The sequence below is a fragment of the Hydra vulgaris genome, chromosome 10, assembly GCF_038396675.1.
Source record: "Hydra vulgaris chromosome 10, alternate assembly HydraT2T_AEP".
In the NCBI taxonomy this organism is placed as follows: Eukaryota; Metazoa; Cnidaria; class Hydrozoa; order Anthoathecata; family Hydridae; genus Hydra; species Hydra vulgaris.
Window position 1 is genome coordinate 31,757,960 of NC_088929.1, and position 25,953 is coordinate 31,783,912.

General features: G+C 29.8%; 1 protein-coding gene across 1 annotated transcript in view; it reads left to right on the plus strand.

Moving 5' to 3' along the window:
* The window catches only part of LOC100210739 (synaptic vesicle 2-related protein), a 39,317-nt gene extending 13,551 nt beyond the window's left edge, over window positions 1-25,766 (plus strand). The window contains exons 6-15 of the mRNA XM_065807793.1: window positions 9,946-10,009; window positions 10,696-10,830; window positions 10,903-11,037; window positions 11,163-11,239; window positions 11,550-11,626; window positions 14,115-14,210; window positions 19,568-19,679; window positions 23,045-23,129; window positions 23,208-23,297; window positions 25,572-25,766. Coding sequence (XP_065663865.1) covers window positions 9,946-10,009; window positions 10,696-10,830; window positions 10,903-11,037; window positions 11,163-11,239; window positions 11,550-11,626; window positions 14,115-14,210; window positions 19,568-19,679; window positions 23,045-23,129; window positions 23,208-23,297; window positions 25,572-25,745 — 1,045 coding nt within the window. The 3' untranslated portion in view covers window positions 25,746-25,766. The remainder of the gene's footprint in view (window positions 1-9,945; window positions 10,010-10,695; window positions 10,831-10,902; window positions 11,038-11,162; window positions 11,240-11,549; window positions 11,627-14,114; window positions 14,211-19,567; window positions 19,680-23,044; window positions 23,130-23,207; window positions 23,298-25,571) is intronic.
* Window positions 25,767-25,953: the final 187 nt, after the last annotated feature.

Sequence of the window (25,953 nt, forward strand, 5' to 3'; positions counted from 1 at the left end):
TTTGGTTTAAATATCATATTTGATCGGTTAACTAAAATTGCTTTGGTAAATTTAATTGTGCATTTTAGCCAGCGGCTCTCATCCGTCCAAGCTGAAACTATAGCATTGCCATCCGAAACAGGTGATGACGAAGATACAATATGTGCGAAGACAAATCTTTGAAATTGACATTACAGGAGCAGCTGGACATGGTCATAAATAATGAGATGAAAATGAAAACAGAACCAAAAACAAATCAAAATATTACCAAATTTACTAAAATGATACGAAAAGAAATTTCTATATTTAAGGAAGGCGGTACACGTGGTACCAACTTGAAGTTGGTATGCGATTATATTTTAACTATTCCCCCAACGAGCGTAGAAGCTGAACGGGCTTTCTTTTCATCGAGAATGTTATGTACTAAAATTCAATCACCTTTAAAGGACGAAACTTTAAAAAAGTTAGGTTTTTTGCGGGCTTGTTTTGATAATAAATTATTTTTTTTATTTTTTTGTTTTTTTTTTGTTTTCAAAGGAAATAATTTTATATACTATTTTAACTTAAATAATAAAGTTTTGCAACCGTTTGTTTGTTGCTTTTGAGTTTCAATTAATATTTTTTTGAGTATTTGTAAATACTGGTATTAATAACGGTATACCAGTTTTCACTAAATCTAATACCGGTATTTAATTTTTGGTCCGGTATTGGAAGCCCTACTCTTGAGTATCTAACTGTAGTTGTTGTTGCTCTTTAGGTTCAGGACCAGTTTGAGTATCTGATAGAGTTGGAGAAGCCTTTTCAGGTGCACCTTTTTTTATAGTTTCAGTTTGACTTCGTGATTTTCCCTGTTGGTGAGTCTTCTTAGTTGGTGGTGTGACATGTGGTAATTCATATGGCTCTTCTTCGCAAGTTTTTTCCCAATCGCTGAGGTTAGAAGGAACCCTTGCATAATTTTGACTCACAAAAACTCACATGCTAGTGTTTTCTGGTTTTACATTATGCCTAAAATCAGTAACTGTCCTACCTCCTACTGAAAACTTTCTTTCTGATAAAGCAGAAGTCACAGGTATAACCAAGTAACTTCTAGCCAGATCAGCTAGCAAAGGTAACTCACTTTTGTTTTGCTTTGACCATTCCAAAGAATTCACATCCCGTTCAGGTAAGGCCTCCTGTCTTTCAAAAACTCAAGGTTTACTGGATCCATAGTTTCGTCAAGATCTGATGTTTCTAGCAAAGTATGATCATCAACCAATGACTCGTAAAACTGGAATGTGGTTGGGTGATTTTCACCCAATTCCTTGATGGCGGTTTCCCTCCCTTCCTCGCTGTTTGCAATAATTTCAAGTGTATATCCTCTATAATATGGGTGCAGAAGTGAACCTACATTATAGTATTTGACTCAAATTATTAGATAAACCTTGCCTTTATTAGATAAACCTTGCTCAAATTCTTCCATAAAGTTGTGTTGGCATTCTGCAACTTGATGGTCACGCTCTTTAACGTCATTTACGGTTCTTTTGCTAAGCAAGTAGAGATTTAATATGTTTTTTTGAACTTTATGCATAGTCACCTGTTTTTTAGAAGACCAGGAATCAGAGCATCGTTTATCGAGCATTCTGCCAGAAACGGTAAATACTATTAAACTCTAACTCATCCGGAATCAAACTTTGAAGATCTGCTTTGTTTAGAGTTTCGAGAGCAACCAGTAAACCAGTCTTCAATCTGAGGATTGACTTGAGCATCATAAAGTTAGAATTCCAGCTTTTTACTATTGGTTGAATGATCTTGACTGGTTCTATATTTGCTTCCACGCACGTTTTCTTTATCGTCCTGCCAGTCCAATGAACTTTGGCGGATCCTTTGAGCAAGTCCTTTACATTTCTTAATTATAGCATTAATTCCTTCTGATTTTTCTACTGCTTTTTTTAAGCAAGTGTTGAGCAGATGATCGGCACAGGTTGGATGATCACTTATCTCTTTGCTTTCCGTGATTGCTTTTTTCATGTTGGCTGCAGCATCAGTAACATTCACTTTGTAAAGGACTTTACTCTGAAGACCAGGAAATTGAAAAATGATGTGGTCTATTCCTTGTGCAAGCAAAACCCCTGTGTGTCCCCCAATAAAGTTTTTGCAATCCAAAGATAAGTTTTTGAATTCAAAGCCTTTGGTAACATAATCCAATGTAAGGAAAACGAAGAAATCAACATTTCTTGCTATTCATTTATCTGTAATGAAAGCTGCCATTTCGCAATGTGGGATGTCTCTCTCAATTTGCATTTTTACATCACGTCTTAGATTACGATAAATCATTGGCTGCTTGTATTTGGATAATTCAGACAGACAAAGATAATTCAGCAGCATTTTGAAGCCAGCAGTTTTAATAACGTGAAACGGGAGGTTAGAGAGAACTGGTGCATGTTGATATCTTCGTATTGTCCATGATGGAAGAAATAATTAATGATTCAATATCACTTGTATTACATACTTTATTATATAAAAACTACATGCCTTGTGGCTAACATAAAACATTAAGAATATCGGCACATAAATACGGTGCCGATAAAACGTGTAAACAAAAATGGTGTCAATAAACTTAACACACCAACTTGACAACATATCACTCTAAGTTCCGAATAAAAATTCCTTAAATTTTTGTATTAAGTTCTTCTTCGCTGGTTTAGTAAAAATATCAGCATAGTTATTGTTTGATGGTATATATTCTAATAGTATTCGGTCTTGCTGATAAAATTCTCGTACGAAATGGTAACGAATTTTTGTGTTTCGATTTCATGTGCTTTATAGGGTTTTTAACCAAAGCGATGGCTCCTTGGTTATCATTTCTAAGATTCACTGGTTCGAAATTTATTTGTAATAGTTCTTTTAGCAATTTAGATAGATAACTCATTTCCTGGCAAGCTGCAGATATTGCCATGTATTCAGCTTCACATGTAGACAGTGCAATACTAGCTTGTTTCCTTGATTTCCAACTAATAACAGGTCCATTTTTACTCAAAGAAAAACAATAACCTGATATACTATGTCTATCTTCAAAGGATGACGCCCAGTCAGCATCACAGTATGCATAAAGCTTCAATTCATCATCTTTCCGGAAGGTTAAGCAATAGTCTAAAGTATATTTAATATATCGAAAAACATGATTTATCATAGTCCAATCAGCACTATTTGGTTTTGATAAGTGCTGGGATAAAATGGTAACAACATAGCTTAAATCTGGTCTAGTACATGTCATTGCATAAAGAAGACTTCCAACCATTTGTCGATAGAGTTTTATATCTGAGTCACTAGATTCAGTTGATTCTTGATCTTGATATGATTAGGAACTTGCTCGCATGGGGTTGACCTTGGTTTGCAATCGAAGAAACCAAATTTATGTAAAACATTTTGCAAGTAACCTGATTGGTTCATAGTTACACAATTGTTAGTCGAGTTGAATTGGATACCAAGAAATTATGTCAATGGTCCTAAATCTTTCATTTTAAATCGCCTACTTAATTTCTTCTTCACTTCGAATAATAATTGGTTTGAGTTGGCAGCAATAATTATATCATCAACCCATACTAGAATCATTGCTATATCATTATTGTCTCTTTTGATAAAAACACAAGCATCAGCATTTGATTGGAAAAATCGAATTTCTTTAAGAAAGTCACTTAAAACATTTTGCCAATTTCTACCACTTTGTTTCAAGCCATAAAGTGATTTATTTAATTTCCATACTAATTGCTTGTTGTTCTCTGTTTGTTCGTAACCAGGAGGCTGGCTGACATAAATTTCATTTTCAATAGGTGCATGGAGATAAGCACTTTTAACGTCCATTTGATGTAAAATAAGGTCATATTGGATAGAGATTTGCATTAAAATTCTCACTGATTCCATTCTTGCTGTCGGTGAAAAAGTTTCCAAATAGTCAATTCCTTGGATTTGTTTATAGCCTTTTGCAACGTATCTTGCTTTGTACATTACTCCATTACTGTTACTTTTAATCATGTAAACCCATCTCCCCCCAACTAATTTTTTATTAGTAGGGAACTCTGTCAAAACAAAAGTGTCATTAGTTATTAGTGATTGCATCTCTTCTTCCATGGCGCTTTTCCATTTTTCAGAATCATCAGTATTGATAGCATTATTGTATGATGTAGGTATATTCATTAAATAGCAATAATCTATATAGTTAATTTCATCTTCATTACCGTTATCAACTATGTAATCTTCCAAATATTTTGGGGACTGTCTTTGTGTTGAAGGATAACGCGAAAGATTAATTTCTTGTGACTTATTCTCTTCATTATTAGGAGTGGATGGTTTAAGTGTAGGCTCTGTATTGATTGGCTCCTCGATTATAAAACCATCTGTATTTTTAGTGTCAATTTGACTAATAAATTCGTATTTTTCTGTAAATTTTACAAGTCTTTGTACTGAATTCGACTCTGGATAGTAAACTAAATATGATGGACTGTCTTTATCATAACCAACAAAATAACCTTTATTGCTTCGAGGTTGTAACTTCTTGGTATTATGCACATAAGGATAACACACTGATCCAAATAAATGTAACCTTGCAATGTTTGGTTTTAAACCAGTTACTAGTCCATATGGTGTACATTTAATTCGTTGTACATAACATCGATTCCTTATATATGTTGCAGAGCTAACAGCATATGTCCATAAATGTTTGGGAAGTTTCGATTCAATAATCATGGCTCTTGCCATGTCAAATAGTGAACGCCAATTTCTTTCAGCGGTTCCATTTTGGTGTGGAGAATAAGGTGATGTAAATTCATGCTTAATGGTATGCTTTAAAAGTAGTTCTTTGAATTCTTTTGATAAATATTCACCACCATTATCACTTCGAATACATTTTACACTTCCAGATGGAGAAATGTCATTGTAAAACCTAAAAGTTTTAACCTTTCCATATGGAGCAATATCTGCTAGAAACTTCTCAGCAGCTTTTACAGCATCACTCTTTTGTTGAAGAAAATATGTAAACAAACAACTCGAGTAATCATCAACAAAATTTATAACGTATTTAAATCCGTCTAAAGCTACCGGTTCTAAAGGTCCTGCTAAGTCGGTGTGTACTAGTTGGAATGGGTAAGTTGCCCTAGAGTCAGGTTGTCTGTTGTAAGTGTTTATATTTTTAGACAAGATACATGTTTCACGATTGAATTTAGTAGTATTGTTAATTTTCATTCCTTGTGCTACACATTCTAATTTCCTAATGTCATTGCTGTTACAGTGACCCAATATTTTGTGCCACATTTCCAAACTTTCAGCACGTGTTTCATTTAATGAGCTTTTGTAGAGATAGTATAGTCGACCATATTGATGGATAGGAAACACTGTTCCTTCTTTAGAAATTAGTTCTGCACTATATTTATTAAAATTAACTCTGGCACCTTTAGCAGCAGCTGCTTGTACAGAAAAAATGCATTGTGGATAAGTTGGAATATATAAAGTGTTTTCTAGAGTTACAGTTACAAGTTCATTATTGTTTGTACGCAAAAGTGTTTCAACTGTAGCTCTCTTTTCAGCTGTGTTATTTGATTTTGTACCATCAGCTAGTTCTATATAGTGTTCCTCAGGGTTAAAAGACTCATCAATATATGTAAAATGATCGTCATTATTTACTATGTGGGTTGTTGCACCACAGTCTACAAGAAATGTTTTGTTTTAGTATCCTTAAATTGTTCTTCATTTATTTTAAATGCATAGGTACGCTTTTGCTCATTTTTAACAGTTTTAGCTTTGTCTTTGCTTTGTTTTCTGCAGGATTTATCATTGTGAGTATTTGATTTGCAATAATTACACCACATCTTGGTTTTAGTTTTTGTTTGACATTCAGTTGATTTGTGACCTAACATTCCACAAGTATAGCAAGTCAAAACTTTCTTTATATTACCCCCACTAGTTTTGAATTTCATTATCTTGTTGTCTGAATGTTCATTTTGATTTGTACGTGTGCTTTCTGTCTCTTCAAAATTTCGTAGAGCTTGTTTAAATTTTTGAAAGTTATCACTAGTTTCTGATTGAGTTACGATAGCGACAAAAGCCCTATATTCATCAGGTAATCCTTTTAGTACCATAGCAATAAGTAAAGCATCACATACATTTTCACCAGCGGTATTTAACGTCGTAGCTGATTTTTCTGCTCTAATAATGTAATCTGTTATAGACTCGTTGATAAGTTTCTTCAAACTTGTTAATTGATTATATAAAGTTATAATTCGAGGTTTACTTGTACCAGCGTAGTGATCTTTTAGAATTTTAAAAGCTTCTCTACCTTTATCGCGGGCGTCTCTTATTACTAAAGCTATGGATCTTTCATCCAAAAATTGAATAAGTTCAGCAAACGCCACTTCATTTTCGTCCTCGTCAATTTCGTTACTTCCAATTAAAATATCTTTCAAGTTTTTTAGCTTCATATATCCTAAGAATTTTGTTTCCCAAATTTCAAAATGTCTTGCATCTCCATCGAAAATGAGGTTTTGCCATTGGTTGCTGGGCCCATAACCTGTTGATATCTTCGTATTGTCCATGATGGAGGAAATAATTAATGATTCAATATCACTTGTATTATATACTTTATTATATAAAAACTACATGCCTTGTGGCTAACATAAAGCATTAAGAATATCGGCACATAAATACGGTGCCGATAAAACGTGTAAACAAAAATGGTGTCAATAAACTTAACAGTGCAAGGGTTAGGATGGTATCAAATTCCAATTGTTGTGCAGTTTGTGAAAGCCACTTTATGGGTTCAGTAAAGTCGCCCATTTTTGTTTGGTGACTTGATGATGTACCATGTGGGAGGCTATCAAGCCTTTTATTTTTATTAATAGGACCAAAATATCCTCTTATGGTACTGGACTTATCAGCCTCTGCTTGAGCCTTTCTCTTTTCTTGAAGTTTCTTCTCTTTATTTTCGTTATCGACTTTTTGCATCTGGTAAAAAGATAGCGGGTTGCAGGATCTGAAAGAAAATAGTGGAATTATATATGTTTTAAAGGATGCAAACTACAATGTTTCAGTAGTAGATAGTTCATAAAAAGTAAATACATAAACCACAAGACACAGTGTCTTTTGAGTAGTTCAAAGATACTCTTACAATAGCTTGTTGTATAATGACTTTCTGTTTTTTGTTTTTTAGAACAAATATAATAAAACAAAAAACAAATTCTCAGTAAAACTAAGTACGAGTTTTAGTTTTAGTTTGTTTAACAGTAGTAAAGAAAAAGTATTTGTTTGCTTGTGCAGAAATCTAAAATATAAAATAATTAGCAATTGCTATATAATTTATGTACCTTTTAGTTCTAAACTACCCGATGCTTGTGCTAGAAAGTTAGCAACACAACTGTATGTTGTGTTATTGAAAATATAAAATTTGTCAAAACTGTAGTAGAAACCACTGCCACTAACCATGCAGTTATGTTATTAATCTTCTAGCACACTGCATTGGGTAACTAAGAACTAAAAGGTACATAATTATACATAAATATTAATTTAATCGTAAATTGCACTTAAAAAGTATATCGAATATTTTGAACTTTAATACTTAAATTAATAATTTCTTTAATTGTCTGATTTTTTTAAATCATATCATTTCTTCAAACTTTTTAAAAATTTATTTCATTGTCTTGTTTTTCTTTCAAAACTCTGTTTACTTATTTTCTTTCATATTACTGTAAAGTCTTACAAGATGTACATCGTTCACCGCTAAAAGCTTTGATCGCCGCCATCTTGGAAGGCCAATTTTGGTTTCAATTTTTCCAAAAAAACAATAGAATACGCTTATATTTTGAGATCAGTGGTTTAAAATATATTAAATTATAGTAAGAGTAAAACACTTACTTTAAGTGAGCTTTAACTCCACTGGTGCAAATCCTGATATTTTGCCAGAGCCAGAGATGTTATCTTCTTCTCTGTCAAGTTTGGTAAAATAATTCCAAAGAGACATCGTTTTTTCAAGATGGTTTGATTTGGTAGTGGTTTTGGTACACTAATCAGATCACTGAAGTAAGAACATTGAGACTGTTAGTCTTTCTTGACTTTAATCAAGCTTATATAGAGGCTAGTTTAATTTTAGGAGGTTATTAATTATTTAACAACTATCTGACTTAATAAAAACAAAGTAATTTTTTACACCATTTTACCAAATAATTACCGATTTTACTAACTTTTATCACATATTACCGGAATTACCGATTTTTACCGCTTTTACATAGTTTTACCATTTTTACGCAACTTTACCGTTTTTACGCATTTTTATCGATTTTACGTATTTTTACGCAGTTTTACCGTCTTCTGTAATAAGAAAGCGTAAAAATGCGTATTACGCGTTTTACCGCATTTTACCGAAATTTTTTTACTGCCGGTGCGGTAACGCCGATGCTTAGCACTGTAGCTCGTACAAAGTTTAAAAAGGAAAGGTTTTGTTAGCAAAGACCTTATTGCCTCATTTTTCATTAGATCATTACAAAAAGTTTAATAAATATAAATAATATTACTCTTTTCTTCTTAGTAATAAATTACTAAGAAAGTAAAGTAATAATTTATACGATGGAATACATTTAAAAGACACAATTTTAAGCAAATAGCTTATATTCTTCTAAAATTTAAAAAAAGATTTTTTTTTAATCTCAAAACATGTACTTGAAAAAGAAAAATAAAGAAATTATTATAAAAAATGTATTAAAAAGTAAGACTTAAAAATTCTTTTTTAATTTAAGCAATCAATTTCAAAGAATTTGCAAAGAATTTCAAAAAATGAAAGCAATAAGTTTAGTTTTGTCGACCATTGTTGTTTTATTTTGTTGACTGTTGTTAAACTTTGTTGACCGTTTGTAAGCTGAACTTTTTTTTCTTTCTATTAGCAATAAATATTCGTCAACTAATGGAGTTTGTGTCCTCTAAATTTGGTCTCAAAAATAATAAAATTTTAGAAAATATTTAAATAAGGACTATGTGGCAGAATGTTATTCTAAAATCTAAAACTCAATTTTTTCTGTAACACAAAAAATGGACATACGGCCTCCTAGTTCTCGGTTGACGTCTAGTTATTATAACTTTTTAACTTAAGCAGGTTTATTTATATTTTTTACTTTAGCAGTTATAATATTTATATACAGTTATATATTTACGAAAAAAGTTTTTTTTAACTACTATAAAAAGAATTTTTTTAAATAGTTTTTAAGAAATAAAAAAATAATAATTTTAATTAATAATAATAAGAATTTTGTTATTATTATAATTGAACCTGTCATTTCGAAAATGGACACAAGTCATAGACTTTTGACAGTTTATAAATTTACATTAAAATTTTTTGTATGATTTATCTTTTTTTTTTAAATAAATAAAACTTGCATAAGTTTATGTGTTCTTTATTTATCAACTCCAATGTTTAGTTTATTTTGCACCGTAGAGATTTTTTTAATAAAAATCATTTTTTTGTTAAACTTGAAAAGTTTTAAGAAATGAACTTTTCGAAATGTTCAATAAATAAGAATTTTTGTTTTTCGCTTGTGTGAATATAAAATACTGATGCTTACTAAACACCCCTCCCCACCCATAATGTTTTATTGACTTTTTTTAATCTAAGTTTTTAGAACGAAAAATGAAAACAAAAAGTTTAATTTAGTTGACCATTGTTGTTATTATTTCAACCTAAACAAATTTATTTATATCTTTTACTTTAGCAGTCATAGTATATTTATATATAAAAAATTTTTTTTTTGAATTACAATAAAAAATATTTTAAAATATTAAAAAAATAATAATTTTAGCTAATAACAGTTATTAAGAATCTTTTTATTATTATGATTAATAAAAATTTTGTTTTTAGGCTGGTTAACCACCCCACACCCTTCTATCTAAATTTTAAAAACAAGAAATCTACCAAACCACATTAGTTTTTGAAAAAGTTTTATATTTTAAATTTAGAACAACATTACTGGTCGAATTTCTACCTCGAAAAACAAGAGGTCTTACTGTCAACTTAAGTTCGGTGAGATATATTTTTGGTTGCAATTTTTAATATTTCAAATATAAGTATGCAGTTGCGATTTTTAAAACAAGGTTGGGGTTGGTTGCAGTCAACAGTGTTTAACCCCTTGTTTTTCAAATAAATAAAAACGGTAAACCAAAGAAAACTTTGGATAAAATGTTCTGATCAAAATTTTTCGGTTAGAAAGCCAACAAAAGTGGCACATCGATATCCCGTCTATGTTATAGTTACCCTAAGTTGGTTATCAATGCCGGGCTGTCAAACAATCTTAATGTTGTAGAATGTTTATTGCAGCGGCGGATGCAGGACTTTAAAGTTAGGAAACTTAAGGCTGAGGGAAAAAATTGTGTAGTCCTGTAGATAGTTTCCAGTCATTTTGACGTAACACATTCCATTTATATATATATGTATATATATATATATATACATATATATATATATATATATATATATATATATATATATATATATATATATATATATATATATATATATATATATATATATATATATATATATATATATATATATATATATATATAATGTATATACATATATGTATACACTACTATGAAAAATATTCCAAGTATCTTATTTTAGCATCAATATAATATTTTATACATACAATGTATTTATGTATAAGTTATAGTTTAGCCTAATAATTTTTGGTTATTTATTCTGAATAGATGTTTTGGTCTTTTGGAACTTCTGTCGAAATTTTATTAGCAATGTTTATTATGCCAAGATACGGATGGAGAGTTCTTTTATTCATTTCTGCATGGCCATGTTTAATATTTGTTCTTCTGACATTAATAGTAAAGGTAATTATTTACTTGTGTTTTATGAACTTTGTATTCTCATATTTATAATAAAAAATTGACTTTTTTGTTTAGTATCCTCCTGAAAGTGCACGGTTTCTTATGGCGAAAGGACGACCGGACGAAGCATTAAAGATACTTAGCAAAGCTGCTGCTAACAATAAAAAAAAATTGCCAGAAGGAACGTTAAAAGAGCCCGAGCAAATTAAAGTAACCGTAACGTTTTTTTCAATTTTTTTTCTTGTTTAGAGAAAAAGAGGAGATTTCGATTCTGCAAAAAAAAAAAAAAAAGGTTGTAAAAATGGTGTTTTGTAATAAATTTTGCATATCTTTAGAGTTGCCGGCATGGAAGCATTTTAGCCATGTTTAGAAAAGGTTACTGGAAGTTGACTATTTTGCTTTGGATTATTTGGTAATGCATAGTTAACTATTTATTTTATAGTATTATACTTTTGTCTCTTAATTAACCCAGTGGCAGACTATATTTTTGATCAGAATGTAAAAGCATAGCTTTTGTCTATCACAAATAACGCAGACTCTGTGTTATTTGTGATACACAATACCTGTGTCTGTGAGTCTGCGTTATAAAAATAAGTACGAAAAAACCATTATACAATGGGGTTTGATGATTAATTGTAAAGAACACATGACAATTTGATACCTTTTTAAAATTCAGGGTTTTGAAAAAATTCAGAATTTTTATTATATAGCTTCTTGTTTAGGTTTTCTTCTCACTTCAATATATATGGATTAGCGTTATTAACAACAGCACTATTTTCTGGAAATAATAAATGTTATGGTAAATTAATTTATGTAAATGTGTTATTGTAATACTTTAATCTATGCTAGAGTATTAAACTCAAAAGCCTGTGTCTAATATTATGGTTTTTTAAAGATGTTTTTATGTCTAGTTTTTTTTTATTTCATTAAATCAATAACTTTTGTTCACTATTATCAAATTAGCAAAGGGGCTGTTCATTAATTACCTCAACAATTTTTTGGCAATTATTAACTCCCTCTCCCATTGATAACAACTTGTCCAACTTCCAGACACCCTTCCTATAAAATTACGTCAACATTTGATAATCTCATCACACCCTCGCCCTTAAAAATCGAATCTTTGTAAGATTTATTTTTATTTTATTTTTTTTTTTCCTTTATATATTTTCCGTTTTCTTAAATTAATTTTTTTCAAATAATTGTTAAATAATCAATTATTTAAAACGATGCTATTTTTATATTTTGTGTTTTGCAATGTAATCTACATAATTGATTTGCTGGAATTAGATATGCAAACTAAAGAAAATCTTTCATTAAGCTTAAAATAAAAAGCTTAAAAAAAAAGCCTAAGCTAAAATAAAAAATTACTTTTTTTCATTAATTATTAACCATTAACTTTTATTAATGTACAGTAACATTAGTTTTTTTTTTTATTCATTATTAATTTAGTTCAAATCTAATGAACTTAAATCATCTTTTTTTAATTCTCTTTTTTCCTTTTCAATCCTTTTTTGTGGCAACTTATAACCTATTTTTAATTTTTAAACTATTAATAACTTAATATTAGTCAATTGACTGACTAACTGAATGACCTGAATATTATTACCAGAAAATTATGCATATGATCTGTTTACAAATTTATAATGTAAAAATTTACTACGGTTTATAATATATATAAAGTAATATACAAGTCAAAATTACAAAAACAAAGATGTTGACATAAAATTTGTTTTCGTTGTTAAATTATTTTAATTTGAGATTGTTATTTAACAATCTTAAACTAACATAAGTATCAAAAAAAACAAAAAAAACATCAATAATAAAAAATTAAACAACAAACCAAATGAAACAACAAACAAAAATATCAACAACAACAAATAAGTTATCAAAACTCTTTAAGTTAGTATTTTACTTGTTAGTGGTGCTTGTTTTTCTTTGATTGTTCTGATTACTGTAAGTATTTTAAAATTTAAATATTGTTGAAAGGTTCTGTCAGTATGTAATCTATTAATAATTGGTAGAAAAAATATTGAAATAAATAAAACAGTACGCAATATCAAAGTACTTTTTAAAGTTATATATATTTTAACGATATTTATGCTTTCCACGTTTCTTGTTAGCTTTTTGAAATTTTCACTTATTTATCTATTAAACATTTCGTAAAGATCTCGTGTGTGGTTATTTAGCTCTGTATGTGTCGGGTCTTTTTAATGCACAACTCGAGTTTTAAAAAGTAGGAGTATAAAACATTAGACCCCCTTCCCCCAATTTTGTTGACGTAACTAATGGACAACTCCAAACTAGATTTTAAAGTTGCCTTGAATATTTTGTTTTAATCCATTGAAATAAATATTCATATTACTGTAAAAAATTTGTATTTTTATTAATAAGGAAGTTGTATTTTTAGTAAGTGAACTAAGAGTTATATGTATCAATAATATAATGCTTACAACATTAGCATAAGTATATATTTCACATGCAAGTTGTACAGCAAAAACTTTTTGTTTTACTGTTAGTCAAATAGTAGAGTTTTTGGAGGAATCCACATAGTTAAATCAATATCTGGATGGAAGAAATGGATCGTCTCTTTAACATCAAACCTAATTATTAAAAATTTATTAAACAAATTACTTTATGCATCGGAATATCTACTAAAGATCATACATTAGAATATCTACTAAACATCATACATCAGAATATCTACTAAACATCATACATCAGAAAATAGCACTAGTTAAATTTTACTACGGGTAGATTTCCAAAGTAAAGAGATTCAGAAAATTATTTTGTACTTCATCCAAATCACCCTCGTGTAATTCTATTTATTTTTATTGGCTTTTTATAGAAAATTAACCGGGAAATGATGTTTTTTTGATTCAAACAAAATTCATTTTAGATTTTTTAAAAGGATTCGTCAAGATACTTGCGTAAACATGTTTTTGTTTTTGCTTAAAATAATCTGTTGAATTTATCCTAGCTAAAGAATGAGACTTATAATAAGTGATTTCTTTTCACGGTACTCTGTGAATGAGATCATTAGGTCTTCTTGGAGCTCCCTAATATAAAAAAAAAAGTAAAAATAATTAAAAAAGTATGTATATCTTATACAACATAAAAAAAATGGAGCACACAAGTAATTTAATTCCGCAAATTTATACAATATATATATTATATATTGTATAAAATATAAAAATATAAAATGTATATTATAATGTGAAAAAAGCTTAGGGCTGATTAAAACTTCTTTTTAAAAAAAGACTTTATACTAAATCTTTTATACTTATTAGGAGGTGACAATCCAAATCAGTTAAAAGACGGATGCAAAGCACTAACTAGCGAAGATTATCTTCATTTTTTTTACGTACTTGCAGCAGATTTTCCAGGTAAAATGTTATAACCGCACATTTACATAAATTGTCAAAATATTAATGCAAGTTTTTAAATGTAAATGTATCAACAAATAAATATTTCTAGAGGTAAGCGAATAAAGAGGTGAGGAATAATTAAGAGCAGAGGAAGCTAAATACTTTTAATTAATAATTATTTTTAGTAAGTATGCTATAACTGGACCCACTAGGATACCGAAGACATTTAAAAAAAAACTTTAGTTAAAATTTTTTAACTAATTTAAAACTTTTTAAGACTTACTGAATATAACTAACTGAAAGGTCTATAACTTTTTTTTTTTTTTTAAACATCTTCGCTTCCAACAAGGCTGCAGGCAACCACTAATTAAAGTTAAAGTTACTGGAAGAGAAAAGATGAAGATTGTAGAGCAAGATAACGATTGACAGACGACATAAAGGATTGCAAATTATATGAATCAGGAAAGCAAGATGAAGGAAGCAAATTTCAAAGAACTAATGTTTGAGGAAAAAAACTAGACAAATAAGAGTTTTTGGAGCACTTAGAAATAGTCACAGAAAAAGGATGAGACCTAATTGAATGACGAGTAACACGAGAATGAATTTTAGTAGATAGCACAAGAGACGCTAGCTCTTTAGAGCAGTGCCCATTATAGTATTTGTAGAAAAGAGAAAGAGAAGCAACATTACGACGATATGATAATGGTTGGAGGTTGGCTGCAAGAGCAGGTTCAACTATGTCTACAATGGTTTTTGCACCTTGTCTAAAAAAGAAAAAGCATCATTAGAAGATCCGCACCGCTATGGCAACAGTATTCCATACAAGGCTGGATTTGAGATTCATAAAGATAAAGAATAGAATCCGGAGTGAGAAAGTGTCAAGCTCGATAAAGAGATGCAACCTTAGCAGATGCTAATTTTGCAACAGATTTGATATATGGTTTCCAAGAAAGATGTAAGAGTTAATCCTAGAAGATGAAGAGTGGATGACTCATCGAGTACATTACTGTTCATAAATATAGGAAGATCTAAATTATTACGATAACAATTGGCTGAAAAAAATTGAGTTTTGTCTGTATTAAAGTTCACTAGCCACTGTGAGCCCCATGCTGTAGCAGAATAAGATATTTTTCAAGCTCAAATGCCCCCTCCAAGCAATCAGAGAGTGTTGGCTTCTTATCATGACAAGAATATATGGTAGTATCATTAGCAAACAATGCCACCTTAGATGTGAGAATATCTGGATGATCGTTAATGTAAAATAAAAAGAGTATAGGGCTAATGATAGAACCTTGAGGATCCCCTGAAGTTACAGAATGAGAAGAAGAGTGCTGTCCATCAAGGACAACTTTTATACGACAATTGGAAAGGAAAGATTCAATAATCTTAAAGATGTTGCCAGATACACCATAAGAAGAAAGCTTATGGAGAAGAACAGCATGCCAAACTTTATCAAAAGTTTTAGAAATGTCAAGAGCGATGGCCTTAACCTCTCCACCTTTATCTAATGCACGATAAAACCTATCGGTTATTACTGTTAGCAAATCAGCTCTAGAATAAGAAGATTGAAATCCATATTGATGTTCAGAAAGAAAGTTATTAGATTCAAGATAAGAGATTAAGTGTTTGTCAAATAAAGGTTCAAAAACCTTGCTTATGATAGAAAGAAGACTAATGGGACGGTACTTAGACGAATCAGATTGCTCTCAAGAATTTTTGAAAATAGGGATGATAGATGCCGCTTTCCAGCAGGCTGGAAAACAAGACTCTGATAACCACTAGTTGAATAGTTTTGAAAGTATAGACGACAGCTCCGGAGAACACTTCTGCAAGACAATAACAGATATGTTGTCTGGGCCACACGCTGTAGAAGAGTCTAAGCAGGAAATCACTCTAGATGCATAAGCTGGAGTAGTACGAATGTCAAGCAATGGATCAACCTGTTTGTTGGCAATATCAGGTAGAACGCAACTAGTGGAATCAAGAAATGATATTGATGAAAAGTTCTTAGTAAACAATTGAGCTTTGTCTTTAGGTGAGGTGACAAAGTCTGAACCATACAAGATAGGTGGAATAACAGATTTGCCCTTATTATTGATACTATTAAAGATTCTCCAGAAGTCACGAGAGCCTAATTTTTGAGATGAGATACGAGATTTCATGACCTGAGAATAGCGGGCTTTTGGCGGGAAGTTATGTAAGAAGCACATTTGTTGACAGGAAGACGAAAGATTTTGACCCAAGGGCCATCACGAAGAAAATTACGGAAAGAATCCCAGTCAGCTTTAAGGTAGTTGTAAGAGGTATGATGATAGGGGGATTTGGGTGATGAAGAAGAATGAGATATTAATTTTAGAGAGATCAAACTGTGATCAGAAGCACCTAAGGGTAAATGTGGAGAAACTGAGCAATGACTAGGATCAGAAACTAGACATAAGTCGAGTAGAGAACTTGACTCAAAGCATAGATAGTACTCAGAACACTGCTTAATAGCCCAAGCAATTGCCACATTACTATTTATAAACCCGCCGTAACAAAGGGCTCCAAATGTGGCCTTGGCAATGCACACCAAAAGTACAAACAGGGACACCATCCATGCGCAACATGGCACTATTAATACTTTGATATTTTTCAGTTGTTGATGGAATCAGCCTTTCTGAGAGCTACCACAGAGTTCAAGAAACGTGACTACCAGCCTTCCTCAGAACCATAAAACTGAGTTTTAGAGCTGTACCCTCATTAGGTGTTGATAGAATGAGTTTTTCTAGTCATAAAAATAGAAACACAAGCAAAACCCATGCATGAGTCAAGAAGATCCAGCATTCAACATCCTAAACTGGAAAAAATGTATTAAAAATACATCTGACGAGCCTAAAAGATGAAGAAGGGGTGCGAGGTTGGTTAGCAGATAGAATCTGTCTATCCTTTAAGTCTTTGCCTAGAAGCCTTCTACAAGACAATAGCCGGATGCATTTAACATCTGCCCAAGATGAGTATTTTTATTGAGACACCATCTTTAGCCTTTACTCAACCAAGAGTCCCAAGGCAGGGGGTGCTTTAAGTCGGAGTTGGCATCTAGCCTTTGCCTAAAAAGGCATATGTTACAAGGCAGCAGGACATGAAGCAGATTGTACTGGGTTACATGTTACCAGTAGCAGGATAATCTGACCTGATAGTCTAACTTTCTAACTGAAAGGTCTAATATCTAGTTTCAAAGGCCTAGTTTAGGTAAAGATTGAAATTTATACTAGGCTACCACTAGGGTTGAAAATTTGGGGAAGTTTTCAAAAAAATTTAATAGCAATAAACTTATAGTTATTATATACTTTTAGAAAATTTCTTTGTTTCAAAAATATGCGTTTTGTCATCGTGGTATTTGGATATGCGTTGAATATTTCAACAAAAAATCTAAAATAATAAAGAGCCACAAGCGAAAAGTGCACATCTTTTAGTAAAATTTTTATAGTCAATTTAAGAATCGCGCATTTCTTTAAAAAAGCAACAAAATGCTTAAGCCGCTATATGTTACTTTTACTTACATTACTATTGTGAAACAACAAATAGTAGATGTTTTCTGAGTAAGCTTGCCTTTTTAGCCTGTGTATAACATATTTCTAGCTTTTACTTCTCTCAACTACAATGTAAAGTATTCACTAAATATAAAGAACAAGATTTTTTTAGAATAATAAGTTTTATTGTTTATTATTTTTGTGGAGTGTTTTAAAAAAACAACAAATTTTTATCTGTAAAGATTAATTTTTGTATGCACTTTGTCATAAAAGTTTCGAGCTCGAGTTTTAGCAGTCAGTGATTGTAATCTGATCGCTTTGGATATTTAATGGCTTGATAAGACTTGAAATTGTTAAATTTCTTAACTTTCCTGACAAAAAAACTCTGAAATTTTATACCTTTTGGCTCGTTTTCTGTTCGATAAGCCGGGATTTTGCGTGGAATTGTCGAATACTAATTGCTGCTTTCTTATCCTTAAAGCCACTCTTTCTTCCAGATCCTTTTGCTCGTTCGATAGATAGAGAGCACTTGTATCGTTTTATGACCATATTTATAGTAGTTTTGCTAGATTCAGATGCTTTAACGATTTAAAGTAACGATGCGGAAGGATTTTTTAGATTCCTTTTTCTAACTGTTTCAAAAACATTTTAATTTAAAGAAATATTTTGACTCGTTTGTTGATGTTTTTAATTATTACTATCATTGCGCAAAAAAAAAAGTAGTTTTAAAATGTGTTAGTGAAAAAAAAAAGGAAATTCATCGTTCCGAATTTAACGATCGCATGCTATACAAAGACGATTTTAGGGGGAGGGTGTATGGGGAAGGGGATTCTACCCCCACAAAGAAGGTGATTTTCTAGTTAAAGTTGATTTTTTGATAAGTTTAGTCAGCTAATTGGGTATTTGACACATTTCAGTCAGGTGAGCTTTAGTTTTGAAGGACATTTTTTATTTTTATTTTAAAAAAATCAGTCGGTGCTTTTATGGCTTCATCCCCCCCCCCCTCATTTCTTAATTTATTGATTTATAAAGTCAAAAGTGTCCGAGCAAAGTTGTGGCGAGTGAGACTTAAAAACAAAACAAGAAAAGTCTTAAAAACACTAATTTAAATATGCCCTCGATATCAGTAGTTCTTTATTTTTATTGCTAACTATATTTTTAAATAGTTCAAATTTAGCAAAAGATTTCTTTACTTTTTGTCGTTTATTCATTAATAACCTCTTTAAATCAAGAATAAATTGTAAAATACTGAAAATATTCAATCAAATTAATTTATATATAATTTGACAGTTTTCAGTAACTTTTAGGCCAATTTAATAGATATTGAAAAGTGCCCCGTCCCCTTTAGGGATGGGGTTGCACATTATGTTAAGCCTTAAACAAAGCTTGCTATGGCATTGAACATCAATATGCTTAGTAAATAACAGGATAAAACAGTTTTAGAAAATTTTAAAAACAAATTATCATAGTTGCTACTTAAAGTTATAATAAAAAAACTCAACAAAATACCAAAAAAATGAGTTTTTCAATGTGGGTTTTTTAAAATATTTATAATCTACTTCACAATATTTTACCATAAAATTGTGCATAACAATTGCCTAAATAAGACATAAAATTTGACCCGTTTATTATAAAATAACTTTAACTCAGGAAAATTTCCGGGAAATTTTCCCGAGTTGAAAATTTCCGGGAAATTTTTAACCTTAGCACTAAAAATCAGGAATGAACAAAGGTTTTTAGGTTCCAGGCAAAAATTACGATATGGGACATCTAAGTGGTACGCAACCTAAAAACAGTCTGTTTTTTAAACGCCCCTAAAATTTCTTTTTAGAAAAACTATTCAGAAAATTAAATTGATTTTTTTAGCGGTTATTATCACAGCATGTTTAGCTGACACCGTAGGAAGAAAATGGCTGCAAGCTGTAGGTTTTTTTGGGATGTCGCTGTTCTTTATGCTTCTTTTTATTTGTACTGGAAGGTGAGTTACACTCTATTTAACTTTGAAATTAGTACCTCAATAAAAATTGAAAAGTATAATTATAATAAGTATATAGATAAACAATACATTTTTTCACCTTTAAAATGACAAAACCTAACGTCTTAAGCATTATAGAGAGAACCACGCGTTTTTTATCGAACATTTCACAAGTTTCTTTTTTAAAACGCCTTTTTAAACTTTTTTCAAACGTATTTCGAAATAAATGCAATTATCGAAAAAAATTTATTAACAGAAACTCTTTGTAAAATATTTTTGAAACTGATTTAAATGAATTTTTTCATAATTCTTTAAAAATATTTTCATTAATTCTTTAAAAATATTTATTCAGAGGCGTCTAAAACAGCTATAACATTATCAAGAGAACGTTTTTACTTTTCAAAGAAAATATGATACAGGTAAAATGAAGAAATTTTCAACGGGTAAAATGTGGTATTAATTTTTTCTCCACCATAGTAATCCTGGCCTTGGGTTACTTTGGTGAAGACTCTTGTGCCATATGGATGTAGAGGCCCTATGCCATGAGAATTTGGCTCCCTTACCCCATTGTATAAAGGGATCCTGGGGTATAATCCCGGAAAAGTTTTTGGAATTCAAGATTTCTGTACATGAGTTGTAGCACTATTTCAGTACAGAAAAAACGGTTTATTGAAGAAAAAAAAAAGTGAGCTTATTGCTGCCTAGACTAGGTTGTGATTTAAATAGTAATTCCTTTTAATCATCTGTAGCAGACAGCAACCTCATTTTCTATTGTTGGTGTTAACTGTTTACATTTTAAAAATTTTTCTGTAAATCAACAAAAAAAAGTGTTTACAGCAAAAAAAAGTAAAACAGCGCACTATAGTAGTCGAGTTACACAACACGGTAAAGAGTCAACAGCTATCGCGTTATCGGTAGCAGTCGAATATTAAGTAATAATATACCTAAAGAAGTATAAAATAGCTGCAAGGAGAACGAAGTTAAGTACGCCATTTTTTAAAGAATCGTCTTTTTTGTAACATAATTTTCAATAAAGTAACGCGTAATTATCATAATTTAAAAATACACAAAAAAAATCTATTTAATATTGTTTTAAAACGTGATAAGCAATGCAAATAAATAATGCAAATAAAAGATTAGAAAAATTGGTAACCAATATTAAATATTGATTCTAAAACTATATCAGTAAATTTCACTTCTTTAGAGTTTATTTATAGTTATTTTTTTATGTTGTGTTTTATGAAACGATTATTAATAAATTTGCAAATTTTAATTGTATTAATAAATATCTAAATAAGAATTGGTAGTATTTTTGCCGAGTTTATAAAAAGGTATTCCAGGCCTCGGCGGAAATACCTTTCTCTCACGTAATTTGCTTCTCTTACGGGAGCAATTTACGGCTCTCGCAAAAGTATAATTTTTCATTTGAAAAAAATAAACTTTTTTCTTTTCTCTATATTACGATATTGTTTAGAAAAGTTAAAAACTCTTGTGTAAACTACATCGAGTAAACAAAAAACAAAGTTCTAGTTTCAGATTGATTTTTTTTTTGGATTACAAAATGCGATTGTTTATTTTTATTAAAATTCTAATAAATAAATGGATAGCAAGTGCGAAACCTAAAGAAAACGCTCGTCAAGGAATTTTTTTACGGCACTATTTTTAAACGACGTTCGTTGCGTATATATTCTGTTAACATTAACGTCACAAGTAAATGATTGTAGGAAGAGTAAACTTAAATTTTCTATATAATAAGCAGTTTATTTAATAAATAAACAGATAGCTCGTCGAAAAACCAAAAGCTCTCATAAAAAGCTGTTTAGAGGAACAGCTCGCATGCCTCGCCATGTTTGTTTTATGAGAGCTTTTCTCCGCTCCCGCACTCATTTAATCTCGCCGAAGCCTCGTATTTTATTTTCCTATATTTAAAATATAGGAATTTGCTTTAAAATCCGGCAAAAGCTCTTTTACACAAAATAAAATCCAGGAGAGGTTTAAAAAGTTTCTTGCTGAATCAACATTTTAAAGCGCGGAATCAAACTATAAGGTTCAAACAGGTAGTCTAGATTTTCTAAAACTTTGATACTTTTACATACTATCGAAGTATTCAAAAAATCGATTACTTTACGTAGATCGTGATTTTTATTGTGATTACGCTTTAATAGTTTCAAAAGTTGTTAAAAATTTATTCAGTAACCTTATAAGAAAGTAATCCATTTCGATTAAAGCTTTCATAGCTTAAAAACTACATTTCAAAATTTTCCTTTTTCAACGCAAAGGCCCTATTTTATTTGCTTCTGGATTAATTTTGCTATAAATAATGTACTACAATTTTAAACAATTTTGGCTTTGTTCTCTCTCCAACTGGTGTTTATTATACCTCCTTGATATACCTAAAACTTTTGTTTGAAAATCATTTTTTTAATAATCACTTTAAAAAAAACAAACACTTTGTTGGCAAAATAAATTTCTGACAATCTTTCGTTATTTTATACTTAATTTTAAAGTATTAATAATTGTCTACGTTACCGCAGTCATGTTAACAAAAAAAAACGTTAATTTTTTGATGCTAGTTCTCACTTACCCTCGGTTCGAGAGTCTTGAGTCCTTTATAAAAGGGAGGGGGGAGGGATCTAATAAACAGGGGGATGGAGGGGGAGGGGGTTCTAATAAAAGATCTAATAAAAAAAATCGAATAAAAGTGATGGAGGGGGGTGGGGGGAATTTTTCATTTTACAATATAAGTATTTTTTATGAAAAATTTCAGTTTATAAAATCTAAACTAATATTTTTTACAAAACACGCAAAAAATTATTTAATTCTAGTGTGGCTTGATGTCAAATGTGTATATTCTAACAGCTGTTTTATTATAATTTAAATAGAACTTAATACACTGAGAAATAAACCAAATGGTCATTTTCGATAAAACGAGATTTACGATTTTTAAAGCCTGTTTACACTGAAAGTTTTTGTTTTTATCGGTGACTGAAATACTTATTTTCTAATTTTTAGGTCGATTTTCAATGAATTTTTTTTTAAGTTTTAAAATAAAGTTGTTTGAAAATTTGTTTAAAAATGTGTTTTTTGTTTTGAAAATTTGTTTAAAAATATGTTGTTTTTGTGTAACACATACGTTAAACTTAGTTTGATGTTAAAAAATTCTACTTAGAAGTTTACCTGTTGCTTTTTTGTAGCAATTTCAAAGCCCTTTCCGTGTCCGTAATGACCCAGCATTTTTGAGTAAGAAAAAACACAAAAAATTGAAAAAAGTGACTTAAAAAAAATGTTTGACTGACACCACATACATATTGCAAATATGAATTTATATTAAAGCTTGTCTTAATTTATAAATGTAACACATTTTTTAGTCGAGCATGGACGACAGTTTTTCTGTTTGGTGGTCGTTGCTTTATTGCTGTTGCAGACATAGGAGGGTATATATACACGCCAGAGGTAAAATATATAAAAGTTAATAATTTTATAATAAAACATTTGATATAATTTTATAGGCAAGTATTTGTTAAATTCCAGGTTTATCCAACAGAAATAAGAGGTACGGCGTTAGGATCCTGCTCGGGTATATCAAGAGTAGGGTGCATGCTGACTCCGTTCATAGCCCAGGTAAAAATTTCTTTATAAACTCTCCGTATTCGTTAAGGTGGTCACCCAAGGTTCGTAAGTTGGTCACCCAAGAAATAAGTTAAAGTTTGATCAAAATTAGAATAAACTTTTTTACAACATAAATACATATTTAAAAGATTTAAAAAAAAAAAAACAGCTTTCAAATTTATTTTTTTAGTTTTTGCGCCTTTTTACCTTCGCTTTTGATGAAATTTGCTGTAAATACAATTATTTATTGTTTTTATATGAAATTTTGAATTTCACATATTAACGAAAGCACACTAAAATATATATGAACGGTAGTAGTTTTTTCTATTCATTTTTTTTTAAGTTTTAAAGTGGTAAAATTTTAAGAATAACGTGTTCAACAAAAAAATTCTTTTAAATGAATTATATTATATAGTTATATATTTATAATAATATAATCATGTTATAAAAAAACAAAGCTTTTAATGATTATTTTAAAAATTATCATAATTATTTCAAAATTTATCATTTCCCAAACTTTAAATATATGTTTGCAAAGATTAAGATTATTTACTTAACCTCATCCTTCTTCCTCCCCCAAAAAATATATTTAAAATCACTAGGTTAATATAATATTTTTTCAAATTTGTTAACTTTATCTGAGTACACTTTTGTAAATACTTTTTAACTGTTAACTGTTAACGTCGTTGTAGACATTTTTTATTGTTCATCGTAAATGAAATGAGCTATTTGTTTTACCATGATCGTTGTTGCGTAACCAAAAACTCTGATCAAACAAAGCACAACTAAGACCATCATTAAAGTTCGATATAACAGAACTTCAATTCCAATGTTGATTGGTTCACAAAAACCATTTTTTACATTTTTTCACAAGAACAGCATTTCCAAATTATTGAATTAAGAGCCAGTTTGGTTGATGTTCATTTTTAAAACAATAATAAAGGTGTGCGTTAGTTCTTTTCTTTTTTGATTCAAAATATTTCTTGTTATCTTTAGGTATTTTAATTTTAAACTTATTACAGAGTAATTTGAAAAATTGAGCAAGTTTTGAAAATATTGCTTTAAGCAACCTTTGCAATAGTTGAAATTTGATTTTTGAAAAGGGTCACCCACCGTGACCTTTGATTACACACTGGCTCCCATATATCAGTGATATAGTTTGTGTATTTTATATCGTCTATATTTGTATTTTTAATGTACACTAGGGATGTGACTTTTTGGTAAATTTTTGGATATCTCCAGTTTCCTGTATAAAAAACAGATGAACTTTGGTTTGAAAGTAAATGAAAAATCATTGGTTTTATTTAATTTTTTAAAGGTCACCCACCATAACCCTTGATTACACACTGACTCCCATATATCAGTGAACTATTTTTCTTCAAAAGTATATCAACCTGGGTCTCAAAAGAACGATAGTTTTAAATAGATTTTAGAAATAATAATAGTTTCAAATAAAAATAAATTGCTTAAATTTTATATTAAAAAAACAATAGTTTTTTACTAAAAATTGAAAAGTTCGTTTTTTATGACATTTTGTTTGCAATTTTTTTTTTTTAAAGTTTCAGTAAAAAAGATTATAAATTTTGAAATCACTATAAAATTTTGGTTTTTTCGAGACCCAGGTTGATATACTTTTGAAGAAAAATAGTTCACTGATATATGGGAGTCAGTGTGTAATCAAGGGTCATGGTGGGTGACCTTTTTCAAAAAATAAATAAAACCAATGATTTTTCAGTTACTTTCAAACCAAAGTTCATCTGTTTTTTATACAGGAAACTGGAGATATCAAAAATTTACCAAAAAGTCACATCCCTAGTGTACATTAAAAATACAAATGAAAAGTAATGTAATATAGACGATATATAATACACAAACTATATTGAGTACTAATGACTAAAAAGCTGTTTTTTTTTTGTTTGTTTTTTTTTGATTTTGAAAGCAATTTATTTGGAAATGTTTTATTTATATATCAGTAGTTAAAGCTTTGCTAAGGTCAAAATTATTTATTTGGTAAACATTTATTTTGGCATGAAACCAAACTATTAGTTAAAATAAAAAAATGTAGTTTTAAATCTAAAATTAAAGTTAAAATGTAGTATTTAAGTTTTTGTAATTAAATGCTATTTGCACAAAAAAGCAAATTTTTTATGTTATTTTTGTTAAAATTGAGTTTTTTGATTCCTGAATTGATTTCTTGGAATGCTACTTTGATTTCTTGCAGTGCCGCTATAAACTAATTTCTAAATATTTAAACTATTATATTAAAACGTATGATTTTATTGGTAGGTTCTTAGCCATCGAGCTGTTTCTTGGACATTGTCAATTTACATATTTTTTGGCATCGTTGGAGCAATATGCTCTCTTTTGCTACCGATAGAAACAAAAGGTAGAGGTTTAGAAGAAATTAATATCGAATTAAGAGATTTACATAAAACACCACAAATTACCAACACGTCATAGTAATGATCTACTTTTAGTCAAGTTATAGTGCAGACAAAAGCAAACCAATGCGTATTTATTCGACAATATGTATATATATATATATATATATATATATATATATATATATATATATATATATATATATATATATATATATATATATATATATATAAATAATACTTCTACTAGGTAATAGGCTTATGGCTCGGGCTTTTTTTTTTATTTT